The following is a 16,046-nucleotide window of genomic DNA, read 5'->3' as shown; positions in this document are numbered from 1 at the left end:
AGTTTTATTTCAAGCTGTAATTTAATGTACATTTTAGTCCATTCGTCTATACCTTCTCCCATTTGTCTAGCATTATACCCAAAAATTTTGCCCATTTTACCATATACTTGATAATGTATTCATTTTCTAGGTTCATCTCGAGTAATATTTTAAATATTTTAGAAATGAAGTGGTCAAGTGGAAATGACCACTCTATTACTGTTGTTGACTCAATATAATAAATCCTCTTTTTATAATTTAGTGTATCAACTTGTAATTTTTGTGTTAAAATTGTACTTCCAGATATGTATAATGCCTGCAAAGATGTGGAGGCTCCATCAAGCAATATTAAGGCATTAGGTCTGTTGTGTGGGAAAGATGTTAAAGACTGTAATGCAACCAATTGGATTCAGTATATGTTTAGCAAAGATAATGGCCAGGCTCCCTTCAACATCATTCCAATATTTTCAGGTAGGAAACATGGACATTTTAATATACTTTTAGTTTTTGTGCAATCTAGTAGATGCTGAAGTTTTATAGTGATATAAATAGTTGGATGATGTCATTTGGAACATTTTAGTATAGGTGCAGTTATATTCCACTTGAATTTCAACATTTATCTTTACCCATTAATTAAACAGAAATACTAGCCTGCTAATATCTTCATAAAATAACTAAATTCTTAGGACTTGTTTATTGTCTTTTATATCACTTTATTTCATTTTTAAATATGTGAATCTTGAGGCTTATGCATGGTATATTGAATTATTAATTTTTAATGACACAAAATTGAATTTGGCAAACTATAAAAATATTTTATATGTTAATTTAAAGAGCAACATATTATATCTACACAGCTAATGTTGTATTCTTGTTTCATAAATGTTATCTTCTTTGTTAGATGTACCTATCCATGGGATGATTCCTATGAACAATGCTACCAAAGGCTGCAATGAATCTGCGGATGATATCACAGGACCTTGTAGTTGTCAAGATTGTTCCATTGTCTGTGGCCCAAAACCAGAACCACCACCTCCTCCTGCCCCTTGGCTTTTGCTTGGTTTGGATGCCATGTGTGTTATTATGTGGATCTCCTACACAGCATTTCTTCTTATTTTCTTTGCAGTGGTTTGTGGTGTCTGGTGTTATAGGTAAATAGCCAGTTAAAGCACTTTACATTGAAAACATTCCAAAACTGTTTATATACTATTCAATCAATTATCTTACTCACTGTTTAGTATCACTTTTAAAATACTTCTGTTCCTCACTAATGGTTTCTCAGTTAAATAGACATTAATGTTTCATATTCCCTAATATGAAATATAATGTAAAATATAGAAATAGGCATCTTCTAAATCTGAAAAGTAAATCAAATCAAATCAAAATGTTACATATTTGACCACTTAATCTAATAACATATGGCAAAATCTTATTGGATGAGGGAAAGAGTTCTTATACTGTAAGCAGTTATGTTACATTGAGATCTCTTTTAGTTTGCATTGATTTACGCAAACGTTGGCCTTGCTCAGTGTGGATAAATCAGTGGTATGTTTCCAGCTGTATTCTGAACTACAGAGCCATCAGAAAATGGGCTGAGTAAACACAATTTAGATTTTTCCTTCCAATTGCTTGCTGAAAAAGGAAGATGGTAGGGTTGAATGGCCTTACTAAATACAGCATGTAACAATCAGTTTAGTTACAGACTGATGTTTTGAAAAGCTGTCTATGTTAGTATATCTTAACAGTTTTTAATACCAAGTCATCTAAAAAGGAGGCACTTCAGAAAAACAAGAAAGAAAGGCAGATGAAGACCTTCTCAGTTATCCTCCAACTGGATTGTCTCTTCCCCACTCTTCATTTCAGAATATTTTTGCTGAAAAATATTCTTAGATCTCCTTGAGTGCCCCAGGTTTCAGTAATATTCAAGTCAGTGGACCGTGAGGAACATCTGTGGACTATGAGGAACTGTATTTCCTCTTATTACTTCATGGTTGATTTGGAGACTTGTCTCTTATTTTCAAGTCTCTTGTTGAAATATACAATTACTTTTCATGTACACATTGTAATTTAAGCTTGATATACTTTTTATACAATTATACTTGGTCAAATATCCAATAGTTTATCTACAACAGGGATGTCTAACTCAAGGCCTGCAGGCTAGATCCCGGCCCATAGGGTGTTTAGATCTGGCCCCTGGAAACAGTGAAGGACTGGCCTGTAGTACCTCTGCCAGTGAAAATGTAGCTTGGGAGGGCTGTGCACCCCCTCCCAAGGCTCTCTGTTCAGCTGCGACAGCTTAATGCAGTCTTCTGCCAGTGAAAACGAAGCTCAGAGGGGCCACACACAGCCACCCAGCCCCCGTTTTCAGCCGTGATAACCTCCTGCAGCTCTCTGCCAATAAAAACAGATCCCCCAGCCTACCAGGCCACTACAGGTGCCCCCGATACGAGTAACTTCGAGCTGGCCACGCTCACCCCAGCCACGCCCCCCCAGCCCTCCGATGTCAAACACAAACTTGATGTGGTCCTCAAATCGAGTTTGACACCCCTGATCTACAGTATGACATAAATTAATGTAAAAATGCTTATTTGTGCTACATTGGCTGTGTTTGTATAATTTACAGGAAGAAATATTTTGTTTCTGAATATACACCCATTGATGGCAATATTGCATATTCTGTTAACTCACATCAAAATACTGGTAAGTTCTAGAACCAATATTTGTGCTTTCTTTTATAAATAACAGCCACGAATGTTAATTTGTTAATATTGCATGCTTTATTATGGGACATGATGGTCTGAACTGTTTTGGATTTCATTATAATTTATTTGCTATCCATGACAAATAATTAGAGGGTAAAATTGCTTCCTTCTTTCCAATTCCACTTTACCAATGTAAAAGCCTATACCCTAATTATTTATATCGTCTCCAGTCTCACAGCATTAACTCTGTTGCCACATGGCAGCCCTATCACATCCTTTTTACACATAATTTTTTTTAACATAGTTCTTTTTCCCGTCACTCAAAATATGACATTGAAAACATTCAAATTTTCTTAAAACTATGTTGGACACAGAAATCTTAATTATTCATTCTGAGTGTGTCAAATCAAATACTTCTATTGTGATTTTCTTTACAGTAAAAAAGAATAATTTGATACCAGCAATTTATAGTTTCAAAAATAACAGGACATTAAAAACATGTCTGATTAATTTTTTTGTGCAGTTGTATGTTGTTTTATATTTGTGATTGTGTCATTGCAGGAGAAGCTACTTGGTGTGAAAGATTTGGTGAGAAATTTGAGAATGTTTTAAGAGTTACATTTGCGTCATGGGGAGCTTTTTGTGTTCGGAATCCACGACCTGTTATTCTGTTCTCCTTGGTTATCATTGCCATGTGTTCCTCAGGCTTGGCATTTCTCAAAATAACTACAAATCCTGTAGATCTGTGGTCAGCCCCAAATAGTCAAGCTCGGAGAGAGAAGGAATACTTTGATACTAATTTTGGACCTTTCTTCCGTACTGAACAACTCATTATTCAGGCGGTGAATACTACTCCAGAGATCTTTAAACCATATTTTCCAGGACCAGATGTTCCTTTTGGACCTCCACTTACAAAACATATCTTGCATCAGGTAATATAGGAACTAATATGTTGATGTTCAATTAGTGTAGGTACAAGTTAAATGCATAGTCTGTTTGATCAGCAGAATTTCTAGGTTGGATTCTATTGAGTGAGTTATGCAAATGCTGATTATTATTTTTTGACTGTACTATGATAGAGTAAAAGCTGATAGATTTTGGGGTGAGATTGCTTGTGGAAAATAAAAGGCATAAAAACTAAAATGGGCCATAGATTAGCTTTCAAATTAAGGAATAGGATCAGTGGGAGAGGGGAAATTATAAGATTTCAAGAAAAATGATTTTAATTAAAGCATACTTTTTTTCTAGAAAGCTCAATAAATTACATTCTCACACAAACACACACACATACACACACACACATACACATATACACTTTTTAGAGTGCTAGAAAACCCGCTAAATTTTATGTTCACTTAAAGCACAGAGAAACACACACATACACCTTTTTCAATACTATGATACTGTATTTAATATTGTATTTTTGCAAGTTAAATTGATTCTGATTTGGAAAGAAAATTACTGTTTTCAGAATTTGCGGAAGTTATTTTAGCTCATTGTGCTTGATATCTTGCTTTTAATTAAAATGTTGATTACTATTAACTTCATCTATCATATCTTAAAGATACAGAGAGAAAAGATTCTGTCCCATTGGTATACTAAGTGATACATTTTTTTTTATTTCTCATATTTGCAGATACTAGATTTGCAAAATGGTATTGAAAACATAACTGCATCTTATAAAAATGAAACTGTCATGTTGAAGGACTTTTGCCTGGCACCTCTTGCTCCGTACAACAACAACTGTACTATTCTGAGTGTTCTCAACTACTACCAGAACAGTCACTCTGCACTAGATGCTAACATTACTGATGGATACTATATCTTTGCCGACTTCCACACTCACTTCTTATACTGTGTCAGGTAGGCCCCGTCAAAAATACCATCCGTTTCTTGATTACATCCTTTTGCAACTTTAAAATTCTATTAGGCTGATTTTCTTTCCTTTATACTGATATACTTGGTTAATTGCCTAGAGGGCTCATCAATGACATAGTATTCAAACCATAGTTTGAATAATATTTTTCTTTGTTCGATAAATAATTTTCTTTGCTTTTTTTTCTTTCAATTTATCGTTTGTCTATGTTGTATGCTGCTCAGACTTGTAACACATGAATTGGGTAGCCTTATAAACCTTTAAATAAATAAATATCCACCCAAAGCTAAACAAATAAGTTAGCATAATTAATGAATTCAATCTTAATACTAACCAAGCCAGAATACTTCTCAATGTATTATTGTAGCTCTCAGATAATACAAATTATCTAAATATGAATTTGAAAAGTGAACTACTGTGGCTTAAACTTTTTCAAATTAAGGCTTATTTTGAAAGTTTGTACTTGAAAAAATATTGTTCAATAATTTCTAAATTTAAATAAGTGACTTTTTTTGATTGACTATATATTTCTAAAATTTGTGTAGTCTAAAGGTCTTCTGAAAAGCCAGGTCTTTATGAGTCAGTGCAATTACTGGAATATTATCATAAGAAATACCAGCTTACAAATTCTGATCACCTTGTGTCCAAATTTGATAGGGCTCCAGCATCTCTGAATGACACAACCCTCCTTCACCAACCTTGCTTGGGGACATTTGGTGGTCCTGTCTTCCCATGGCTGGTGATGGGAGGATATGATAGTAAGTGTGATGTACTTGTTGGTTTTATTGCTGAAATAAGCAGGTCTGTAAATCCACTTTCTTTTTAGACACTCCAAATTATACCATCCCTATATTGCAGATATGCAAATTGCTGCTGATATTTATTTGCTAGCATGTTGTGTTACAATGTTTGGAATATTATAACTAACAAATTACTGCTTGTCTATAGAGAATGAAATGTGCTGGTTATGAATAAAAATGCTATTTTGCTCCTAGTTTTACAAGTAAGGCAACTTCTTTTTAAGCAAGTAGGTGTGTAGCAATGAAGAGCTTGATAATTGAACTGGTACCCTTATTTTGTATTTTATGTGTGTATGTGTATATCTTTGAAATAGTTCCTCATCTACTTTATTCTTTTATTAAATATTTAGATGAAAATTATAATAATGCCACAGCACTTGTGATCACATTTCCTGTCATGAATTACTATAATGACACAGAAAAGATGATGAAAGTTTTGGCTTGGGAAAAGGAGTAAGTTTTTTTCTAAATTAGGCTTATCTGACATAATCTTTGTAAACTTTTCAAACTGAAGTTCAGTAAACTCTTCTTGCTTAGTGATTCTAGAACTATTAAGTACTTTATTATCAATAATAATAGCTTTACAATGTTTTAAGTGCTCAAAAATAAAGCAGCCACTTCATGTTTTTATAATGTGAATACTTATTTATCTGAATATTTGTTCAGAAATAAAAGTGTGTTTTTTATATTAATAACTTTTCAGTTCTTTTGGTATAGGAATTATACAAACCCCTGCTTTAAACTTGTAATCAATAGATTTCACTTTTAAAATCTTAATTGAGTAGGTCAAGGATAGTTTAAATTTTAAATATGTGAAAAACATGTTACGTTTAAACATAAGAAATGTAGAAACTTACACCAAAAATAGCATATATTGGCAATGCAGGGTACAATTTAACAGTAAAATATTGAAATAATTTGTGCACATTTTGCTCTAAGATTGTGTTTAATAGAGATTGGTTAGTCTAGCTTTCTTAAAAATTATTGACACTCTTGTCTGTTTTTCAGGTTTCTCAATTTTGTGAAAAACTATGACAACCCAAATTTAATAATTTCCGTCTCTGCCGAACGTAGTATTGAAGATGAAATAAATCGAGAAAGCAACAGTGATGTTCGCACAGTTGTAATTAGCTATGCAGTCATGTTTGTGTACATTTCCATAGCTCTTGGGCATATTAAGAGTGTTGATAGATTCTTGGTATGCATCTTTTTAACTATTGAATTAAATACAGAGTTCAATGTCTTGCAAGTTTAGTTAAAATTTTAGCACCTTAATGTTTACTTCTATTTGTATTTTATCCTTTTACAGTATTTTGAATATTTATCTCTGTAACAGCTAAATAGGTAGGAGGGTAACATACAGTGTCAGGAAAGTCCACACCCATATGTGCTGTAAAATATCCCTACAGTCTTCTGGAAATTAGCTAATTTATTTATCAACTTTTAAAATAGTTTTTCTCTTAAAATTTATGGAGATACACATGGGGAGCTCCCTAATTACTTTATACAATACAGTACCGTATGTTATCTAAAAGTACTGAAGATAACATGTTTCATAACAATAATTTACCTAAATAAGTAAAAGAGATATGTATGTATATTACATATTTCCTGGATTAGAAATTGATGTTCCTAGTGTTGCTTATTTATATTTCTTTGAATGAAATACACATGCTTGTTTTGGCTCAAATAATAAAGTACAGCTGGTTTGACAATCAAACTATTAAACCAGGGATGGGCGTCAAAAAGTTCAGCAAAGGGTTCTCTGCTCGGTTGCTGGATGGGCGTGGCAATGGTGGGTCTGGCCTAGTATAGGCCTTTTGTACCGGGGGTGGGTGTGTTTTTGCCCTCTCCAGGCTCCAGGGGCTTTCTTCGAGCCTCTGGGAGGGTGAAAACGGCCTCTTCGGAGGCTCTCTGGATGCCGGAAGCAGGTCCATTTCTGGCCTTCCTGAACTTCCGGAAGGACCGTTTTTCACCCTCCCTGAGCTTCCGTGCACGCCCTGCACTTACCTGCATCCAAAATAGGCTGCGTGGGGACTCCTGGGGTGGGCGAGGTGGGTGGGCGGGGCCAGCCAGGAGTGGGATTTGGGGTTCTCTGAACTGCACAGAATTTTAGCTAGGGACTGTCCCGAACCCCCAGCAGCCCACCCCTGTATTAAACTCTAATTATATTGTAAAAACAGAATTTTAAAAAGGCTTTCAATGTATGTTATCTTTATTTACTAGGTGGATTCAAAGATCTCATTGGGCATTGCAGGCATCCTGATAGTGCTAAGTTCAGTTGCATGTTCTTTGGGTATCTTCAGCTATTTTGGAGTCCCTCTAACACTAATCGTTATTGAAGTCATTCCCTTTTTGGTGTTGGCTGTTGGAGTGGACAACATTTTCATTATTGTTCAGACATTTCAGGTATGTTTGTTAATATAATTTGTTAATATGTATAATGAGATGATATTTGCGTATTGCATCATTTTGTTAGAATAAATTAGTGGTGTGTTTAGCCTATGATTCTTTCTCTGGCTCAGATAAGAAATACAAGCCAAAACAATGTTCTATCTAGCTCACCCTGTTGGTAGTAGTTCTTCCAAGGTTTGAATGGAAGATTTTTACAAGTTATCTGGAAATAGTGAAAACTGAACTTTGGACCTTTTCAGACAATGTGAGCCTGCTGATGAACCATGGCCTCAAATCTGGCCTGTGGCCATGGAGCTGGAACTGTATTGTGGTTCCATTGTAATTAAGAGTTTGGCTTTTTGCAATAATGTGTTAAGAATGATAATACACTAACCTTTTAAATACTCTTTGGGTGGCACCGAATATCAGTTTCTGGGAAGTAAGGAGAATACTATGTTTGCAGGCTTTATTTGATCTCTGTGGGAAATAACCTGCTCTTCAGCATGGTACAAGAGTGTGCCTGCTGACGCTTCTCTCATGCCTGCAAGCTCTCTTGTATGGAACAGTCACCAGTGGGGTCTGTTATGGGAGGAAAGGTTTCGTGGCCACGATTCCTAGCAAACATGGCAAGTATTTGAAAGGCATTTTTAAAATATACATATGCTTCCATAGCTCTGTATATGTGTATATGCAGTTGCTTAATTCTGATAGTTCCAGAAAAAGCATTTCCTCATGTATGCACAGACATACAGCAAGGAGAAGTCTTTTAGGGGGGAAAAACACACACCATACATTCCAGGGAGGAAGGGGTTTAATCATTCCACAAGGATAGCCATGTTGATAAACTTTACAAAGCATCCCTTTCAACTAGACTAAAAAAGGGGGATTAATTTGGTCTCATTTACTAAATTTCCTCTAGACAGGAAATAGGATAATTGCTACAGCAGTGAAAAAGATGATTGCCTGTTCTCAGAAGGGAAACCAATATTTAGGTTGGAGAAACTGTGACCGGTGATACACTGGTGTTCATTTGGATTTTTACAGTATTTTAAAGAAGAATATTTAGAATTTCTGAGAGTTTTTACAGGTGTGTCCATGCATATGAGTGTTGATGTGGATCTGAATGACCATATAGATACAAAATATATTACTAAACTTTCAAAAAATAAATGGATAGCCTGGAGCCTTTGCACCTTAGCAAGGAGGCATATTTCTACATTTTCTTAACTAAAACAATTTGTATCATAGATCCAAAACACAATTTGATTTAATGAGTGAATTATTATTTCAGAGAGATGAACGGCTTCAAGATGAAACCTTAGATAAGCAGATTGGTCGAATTCTTGGAGAGGTGGCTCCTAGTATGTTTCTTTCCTCATTTTCAGAGACAGTGGCTTTTTTCTTAGGTAAGAATTTTAATTTGTTTTTGTTGTTAGGATTTTGGAATTAATTGTTTTCTCTTACTCCATGACCAGTATTTTTAAAAAGTAGAAGCGATAAAGCCATTATTTACAAATCCTTGAAATTCAACAGCAGCTCCACAGTGAAATAAACAGTAAAATAAATTTGAGAAGAATGCCAAAATTGGTGAAATATAAACTGCCAAATTCTTGATACAATGTGGAAGCATTATTTTAATCCAGTCTTTTCATGAACTGATTAGTATTTTCTTTTCCTTTTAATGACAGTGTTTTATATTAATTAACTTTTTCAAAAATTGGGTAGGCAAATTGCTTCATGGTATTTTATGGGAAGTGGTATATAGATGTTTGAATATATATTTTTTGCATTGAGTTAGTATGATGTATATCTGTTTTATTTTTCTCTTTTAGGGAGCTTGTCGACTATGCCTGCAGTTCGTACATTCTCTCTCTTTGCTGCTGTAGCAGTCTTTATTGATTTCCTTCTGCAGATAACCTGCTTTGTAAGTCTCTTGGGCTTGGATGTTAAGCGCCAAGAGGTAAGTTCATTGTAAACTCTTTTCATATTTGGATCAGCATTATTTTAGCTGCACATTCATTTTGGCATTTTATATTCCAGAATAATCGATGTGATGTCTTGTGCTGTATCAAAGGTCGTGAAGAAATTAGTAGTTTCCATCACTCTAAAAGCATGTTGTTTCAGTTTTTCAAAAACATTTATTCGCCATTTCTTCTTAAAGATTGGATGAGACCAATTATTGTACGTACACCCTCATTGTTGCAGCTAAAGTTCCTTTTGATTTAAAATATCTAAACTCTAGCTAATCTAAATGCAATCATGAGATTTTTTTTTTAAATGGTAGAAATATATTTAATTTTATGCATATTTGTGTTCTTTGACTGGTTTTCAGAATAATAAAAATCAGTTCAGTAGTCTGAACATATTAATGTTAATTTTAGTTACATTTACACTGTAACAGGAACATGTTAAATATTTCTTCCACCTTATTGCTAGTTTACCATGACACTGTTTTAAGCTTTAAATGGAAGAGCTACAGTATATTTTCTAGCAACACTTTCAAATAGATTTCAAATATGTAAATCAAAATATTGAACAGGTTTTAGATAAATTCTATATGTGAGATGAAGAAGATTTTACTGTATTTCAGATATCCATATTTGTGGGTGTATTATCATTCAGCATAGCAGTTGTCAACAAAGTTGAGATTGGCCTGGACCAGAGATTATCAATGCCTGATGTAAGTTTTTCAATTATTATACCACTACTCTTTTTATACTAAATACTAAAAATTTCCTGAGAATTTTCTGAGAATGACAGCTCCCCATTTGTGCATATAAGAAACAGATACTAGATATGCGGGTAATCAGCAGAAGTAGCCTGCAGTACTGCATTTCTAATCACTGCGCCACCAAGATTATGGAGAGTTTCTTAATTTATTCTCCTATCCTTTGTGTTCTCTCTCTCTTTCTTTTAAAATAAGGATTCCTATTTGATTGTCTACTTCAACGATTTGGGCAAATACCTGCATGCAGGTCCTCCAGTATATTTTGTGGTGAAAGAAGGGCATAATTATACAACGCCAGAAGGGCAAAATATGGTCTGTGGAGGAGTGGGATGTGACAACAATTCTCTGGTACAGCAAGTGTTTAAAGCAGCAGAGATTAGCAGCTAGTAGGTATTCATTTTCCTTTTTCCTTAAAGATTTTCTATTGCAAATAATGTTCTGTCAGACTAGGAACAAACGTTTATTTAGATTCATGGTTAACCAGCCTGTCCAATATAGGAAAAATTTCCAGGTTACACTCTTGATTTATTATTTGCATTTTCTTTTGAATTATTAAGTTGCTATATCCAACATAGCATCATTTTACATATCATTCTTGTAGCCTGTTATTTTTAAATCAATTTTCAAATCAGTGTCCGTCTTGCCCAATGAAACCTGTTCCTCTTCCACAGCAACTTTTAAACTCACAGTCTATCTATAGAGGCAGACACTCTTAAAATTAACTTCTGGGTCTATTGTTTCAAAATAGTATGTTCAGTATTAAAATATTTTGCTTCATTCTGTATTAGTAAGTCAAATGTTGTTCTCCTTTCATTAACTTCTTTCACTAAGGATTGAAGGAACCCCCCTCTGGTGTTTTCAAGCTTATCAATTCAATTCTAATTCAGGTAGACCTCAACTTACAACAGTTTGTTTAATGACAGTTCGAAGTTACAGTGCCACTGAAAAAAGTGACCATTTTTCATACTTTTGACCATTGCAGCATTCCCATGGTCATGTTATTTATATTCAGTTACTTGACATCTAATTGATATTTATGATGGTTTGCAGTCCTGTGGTCATGTGATCATATTTTGCAACCTTCTGACAAACAAAACCAATGGGGAGGCCAGAGTCACTTAGCAACCTTGTTATTAATTTAACAACTACTGTGATTCACCTAACAAATGTGGCCTTTGTTAAATGAATTTTGCCTCATTTTATGACTTTTCTTGTCACAGTTGTTAAGTGAATCACTGCAGTTGTTAGTAACCTGGTTATTAAGTGAATCTGGCTTCCCCATTGATTTTGCCTGTCAAAAGTTTGCAAAAGGAGATCACATGACCATGGGGCACTGCAACTGTCATAACTATGAGTCAGTTGCCAAGCCTCTGAATTTTGATCACGTGACCATGGGGATGCGGCAATGGTGGTAAGTCACTTTTCCAGTGCCATTGTAAATTTGAACAGTCACTAAACAACCTGTTGTAAGTCAAGGACTACCTGTATATTTTTAAAAACTTACAGTATCTGCATTGAATGTGTATGTGTGTGTGCAGTTTGTATAGAATGTACATGAAAATGTTTGACAAATGATGGTACCATTTTCATATTTAGTACAAGAGTTGGCTATGCACCTTCTTCCTGGATTGATGACTACTTTGACTGGATCAAGCCACAATCTTCTTGTTGCAGAACTTATAACACCACTGGAGCATTCTGCAATGCTTCAGGTACAGCTGAATTTCAAAGCTTAATGAATTAATTGAATCTGAAGCAAATTAATTGTACATGAATGAAGACAAATGTTAAATTTATGAATATTTTCCAATAACATTTACACAGTTGTCAATCCATCGTGTGTGCGCTGCCGGCCACTGACTAAAGAAGGAAAACAGAGACCTGAGGGTGAAGACTTCATGAAATTTCTCCCTATGTTCCTCTCAGATAATCCTAATCCAAAATGTGGCAAGGGGTATGTTTGGAAGGACATTGAGTCATAAAATACTGGCTTTCTTTGTCTATATAACAAATGCTCACAGCACAAAAAATGCAAAATAAAGGAGGAAGGGAAAATACTAACAAGTAAAAAGAAAAGGTGAAGCTAACCAATTTTATTTTTCTCTCTATAGAGAATATTCACTGTAATTGTAAAATGAAATGCACAGGAATAGTACTGTAGTTTAAACTTTTTAACAACATAGTTAAGGATTATGCACTGTTCTTCTATGGGGTGAAATCTTCAGGACCAGATTAATTTATCTTACGGTATCAAATAAAATAGTTAATGGTTTGGTCAAAACAATATAAATTGCCTGAAACAATTTAGAGATCAGAACAGATAAAATGCTAAGTTGATGCCTTATCACAAATGGTCCTATCTTCAAAAAATATGATCTAAGAGACTATAGACTATTTAGTCTGATTCAATATCTGGAAAAAATTAGAATACATAATCAAATAATAAGTCAGAATGCATTAAATTATTTTATCAAACCATTTAATATGCAATCCCATAATATTCAAATTGGCAAGTGAATTAAACATTAACTAAGTTAATGGTAGGTGGATTTTGCATTTGATTTTGTATTGGTATTAAACTGAAGGGGTAAAATTGAATGGCTTTGCCACCTTAAAATGTTCAGTAAAACAATATAGTATATGGTTTTATATTTTTCTTTGATTTAGTAGTATAAACTGAAACTCCAGTGTGTCTGCCTGTACCCTGTAGTATTTCTCATTTTAAAAATTGGAAAATTCTTGGCATTGAGCAAAGAACCAATCTAAGACATTTAGGGCTTAGAGTACCACATAGAAGTAATAGAAAATTAAAAATAGTGGATCTTCATAATCCAGTAGTTCATTTACAAATGTGCTCAGTAGTATACAGTGTTTATCCATTAAAAAGGTAAAAGCAAATGGAAATTGAAGAGAGCAAGGCTGCCTGTATTGCAATTTGTATCTTGCCTGGGATGATGGCTGGTGATACTGTGTTATGACTGAATACATGGGGCCTTTTCAGCCATAATTTTAAAAATTGCTCTGATTTCCTTGAACAGTGATTTTTTTTTAAGAGATGCAATAGTGCCCTATCTTTATAAGCCTTTTTGATCCATACAAAAATTAGTCCTAAAATTTGGCCAAGCCTACTCAATGGCAAATATCAACTGTGTTTTTCCCATCCTTGGGATAGCATCCTGAGGAAACAAAAAAAGGTTGCAGTGCAAAACCTTATTTTCCCATTTGGAAAGGCTTTCATGACTGACATCCTTATAGCAGACATTTTGAAAATCCCCATGGCATTTCCTAAATAATTCTAAATGTGTCTGGTATTCCTAATGGACCTCTGGGCTCCCAAATTTAATATTGTCCTTTTCTTAAAGTAAGAAACATCATGCTATGCTTGCAGCACTCTTTAATTCCTGTCTTCTTGAAATTATATTTACCAGCAAGATATTTACTTCATTGTTAAAATACTTTATTCTCCCGAATACATCCATGCTGCAAATCATCATTCTATTGCTTTGTGTTGTGTACTTTTAGCAAGTATTGATCTGTAGCATCTCCTAATAAGATAATAGATGCAAACTGAAATGCCTGTTAGTTGATCTGAAAGAAGTCAGCAGCTCTTGGGATGTATGCCAACTGTACTCTCCTTTTTTTCAGAGGACATGCTGCTTATAGTTCTGCAGTCAACTTTATACCCAACTCTTCTGAAATTGGAGCCACTTACTTCATGACTTACCATACGGTGCTAAACACCTCAGCAGACTTTATTGATGCATTGAAAAAAGCACGGATTATAGCAAACAATATTACTGAAGCCATGGTCCACAAAGAAAAAAATGCCGAAGTTTTTCCTTACAGGTACAGTAATTCCTTTATGGGCAGAAAATTCTCCCACAACTTGCTCACTAAGAATTAGAATTAGATTATACAATAGATGCCACTAGAATCCAATCCTTGAATGGTACCCTGAGCTTCTTCAGAAGTTGCCATTAAATTGTAAAAGGGCAAATTTTTAAACAAATGGGAACAAATTATAATTGTTATAATAGCTAATATAATTTCATTTAATCAAAATTAAATTTTGTTCTGGCTCTTTCTACCTGTTTGTTCTGGGCCACCCTTTTTCTTTTTTGCCCTCTGTGCATGATTCTCCTAGGCCACTTGAAAGCTAGTGCAAATTTTGATTATGAAGTGATGGCAATAGTTTTCTGATTTTTTTTTTCTGTGCAATGTATGTATTTTGAAACAGGAAAATATTAATAAGCCTGTGCAGAGATAGAACAGTTTGCAAATAATTAAAGTAATAATACTAATTAGAATTACATTCAAAGTGTTCCACTTTGTTCTGATTAATTCCTAAATGTTTGATTGACTGAAGTTTTGTGGCTTCGATTCATGAATCTAGTCAGAAATGAAAAAAAATCTTAAAACTACCCAGGTTTGTCAGTCTGAAAAATACAGTATGGAATTTTTAGTATTTGTCTTTTCTTCTAAAATAATAAAATTATTTTTTTGCCACATTAGTGGTAGAGAAACATTATTTTTGGTGCTCTTTTAGTGGAAAAAAACAAACATGATAAAAAAGCAAAATTGTTGTTTTTACTGCCATCATCAGCAGACATTAAATAATTTTAATCTGGAGAAAGCTATGCTGAGACAGCCAGCAGCAAGGTCAATAAACTTAAGTTATAGCAACAATGGGAACAATATGTTCAAAGGAAATACAAAAATACAGGAAGAAAGCAGGAAGAGAAAAGGGTTGTCGCACAACGTAGAGTGATTTCTTCTTTCTCGGAGATCAAAGAATGATCTCTCTTTAAACCCCTCTATTTGGGTTGAAACTGGGTGAATTTAATGATTGTCCTTTTTATGTGCGCATGTGTTTTGAGTCAGTTTTTGACTCCTAAACTAGTCTATGCAGTTTTCATAGCAAGATTTTTCAGAAGTTGTTTGCCATTGCTTCCTTTCTAGGGCTTAGTGTGTGACTGGCTCAAAGTCACCTAGCTGACTTTGTGCCAAAGGCAGGACTAGAACTCACAGTTTCCTGTTTTCTAGCTTGGTACCTTTATTACACAAAACAAGCTCTTATAACAATAAATGTACCTGTACAATGGTACTTTATGCTTTTTGCTCTTTTTAAAAAAATAAAATTTCAAATGTTTGTATTAGAAGTCTATCTTTAGGTTTGGAAAATTGGAATAGTGATTAGGGTTGGACAAATGTATTCAAGAGTCTTTCATTCTTGTCTTCAATTTTTGCAAAGTGGAAAGTGACTTTTTTAGAAGATGCTAAGTGGAAAGCTGTAGTTTGTAAATTTGTTAACTTTACTTATCTTTCTCTTCATAGCTTATTCTATGTTTTTTATGAACAATATTTAACAATTGTGGATGACACCATCTTTAATCTTGGCATTTCCCTTGGATCAATATTCATAGTATCTATGGTGCTGCTTGGTTTTGATGTATGGAGTGCTGTTATTGTTTCCTTCACTATTGCTATGATACTGGTCAACATGTTTGGAGTGATGTGGCTCTGGGGTATCAGCTTAAATGCAGTTTCCTTAGTAAACCTTGTAATGG

At 34.2% G+C, this 16,046-nt stretch overlaps 1 protein-coding gene across 1 annotated transcript in view; it reads left to right on the top strand.

Annotated features, from left to right (window-relative positions):
• NPC1 (NPC intracellular cholesterol transporter 1) overlaps positions 1-16,046 on the top strand; it is a 36,235-nt gene that overhangs the window by 15,121 nt on the left and 5,068 nt on the right. Inside the window, exons 5-22 of the mRNA XM_026699294.2 lie at positions 283-450; positions 881-1,130; positions 2,603-2,679; positions 3,243-3,613; positions 4,318-4,544; positions 5,215-5,315; positions 5,708-5,810; positions 6,366-6,555; positions 7,584-7,766; positions 9,043-9,157; positions 9,584-9,711; positions 9,792-9,932; positions 10,342-10,431; positions 10,675-10,865; positions 12,076-12,191; positions 12,304-12,433; positions 14,125-14,325; positions 15,814-16,045. Coding sequence (XP_026555079.1) covers positions 283-450; positions 881-1,130; positions 2,603-2,679; positions 3,243-3,613; positions 4,318-4,544; positions 5,215-5,315; positions 5,708-5,810; positions 6,366-6,555; positions 7,584-7,766; positions 9,043-9,157; positions 9,584-9,711; positions 9,792-9,932; positions 10,342-10,431; positions 10,675-10,865; positions 12,076-12,191; positions 12,304-12,433; positions 14,125-14,325; positions 15,814-16,045 — 3,014 coding nt within the window. The remainder of the gene's footprint in view (positions 1-282; positions 451-880; positions 1,131-2,602; positions 2,680-3,242; positions 3,614-4,317; positions 4,545-5,214; positions 5,316-5,707; positions 5,811-6,365; positions 6,556-7,583; positions 7,767-9,042; positions 9,158-9,583; positions 9,712-9,791; positions 9,933-10,341; positions 10,432-10,674; positions 10,866-12,075; positions 12,192-12,303; positions 12,434-14,124; positions 14,326-15,813; position 16,046) is intronic.

This window comes from Pseudonaja textilis, chromosome 3 (genome assembly GCF_049901715.1).
Source record: "Pseudonaja textilis isolate UNSWEBS1 chromosome 3, rPseTex1.2, whole genome shotgun sequence".
NCBI classification, from domain to species: domain Eukaryota; kingdom Metazoa; phylum Chordata; class Lepidosauria; order Squamata; family Elapidae; genus Pseudonaja; species Pseudonaja textilis.
Note: the sequence above shows the minus strand (reverse complement) of the source record. Positions and strands in the feature narration are given on the sequence as shown.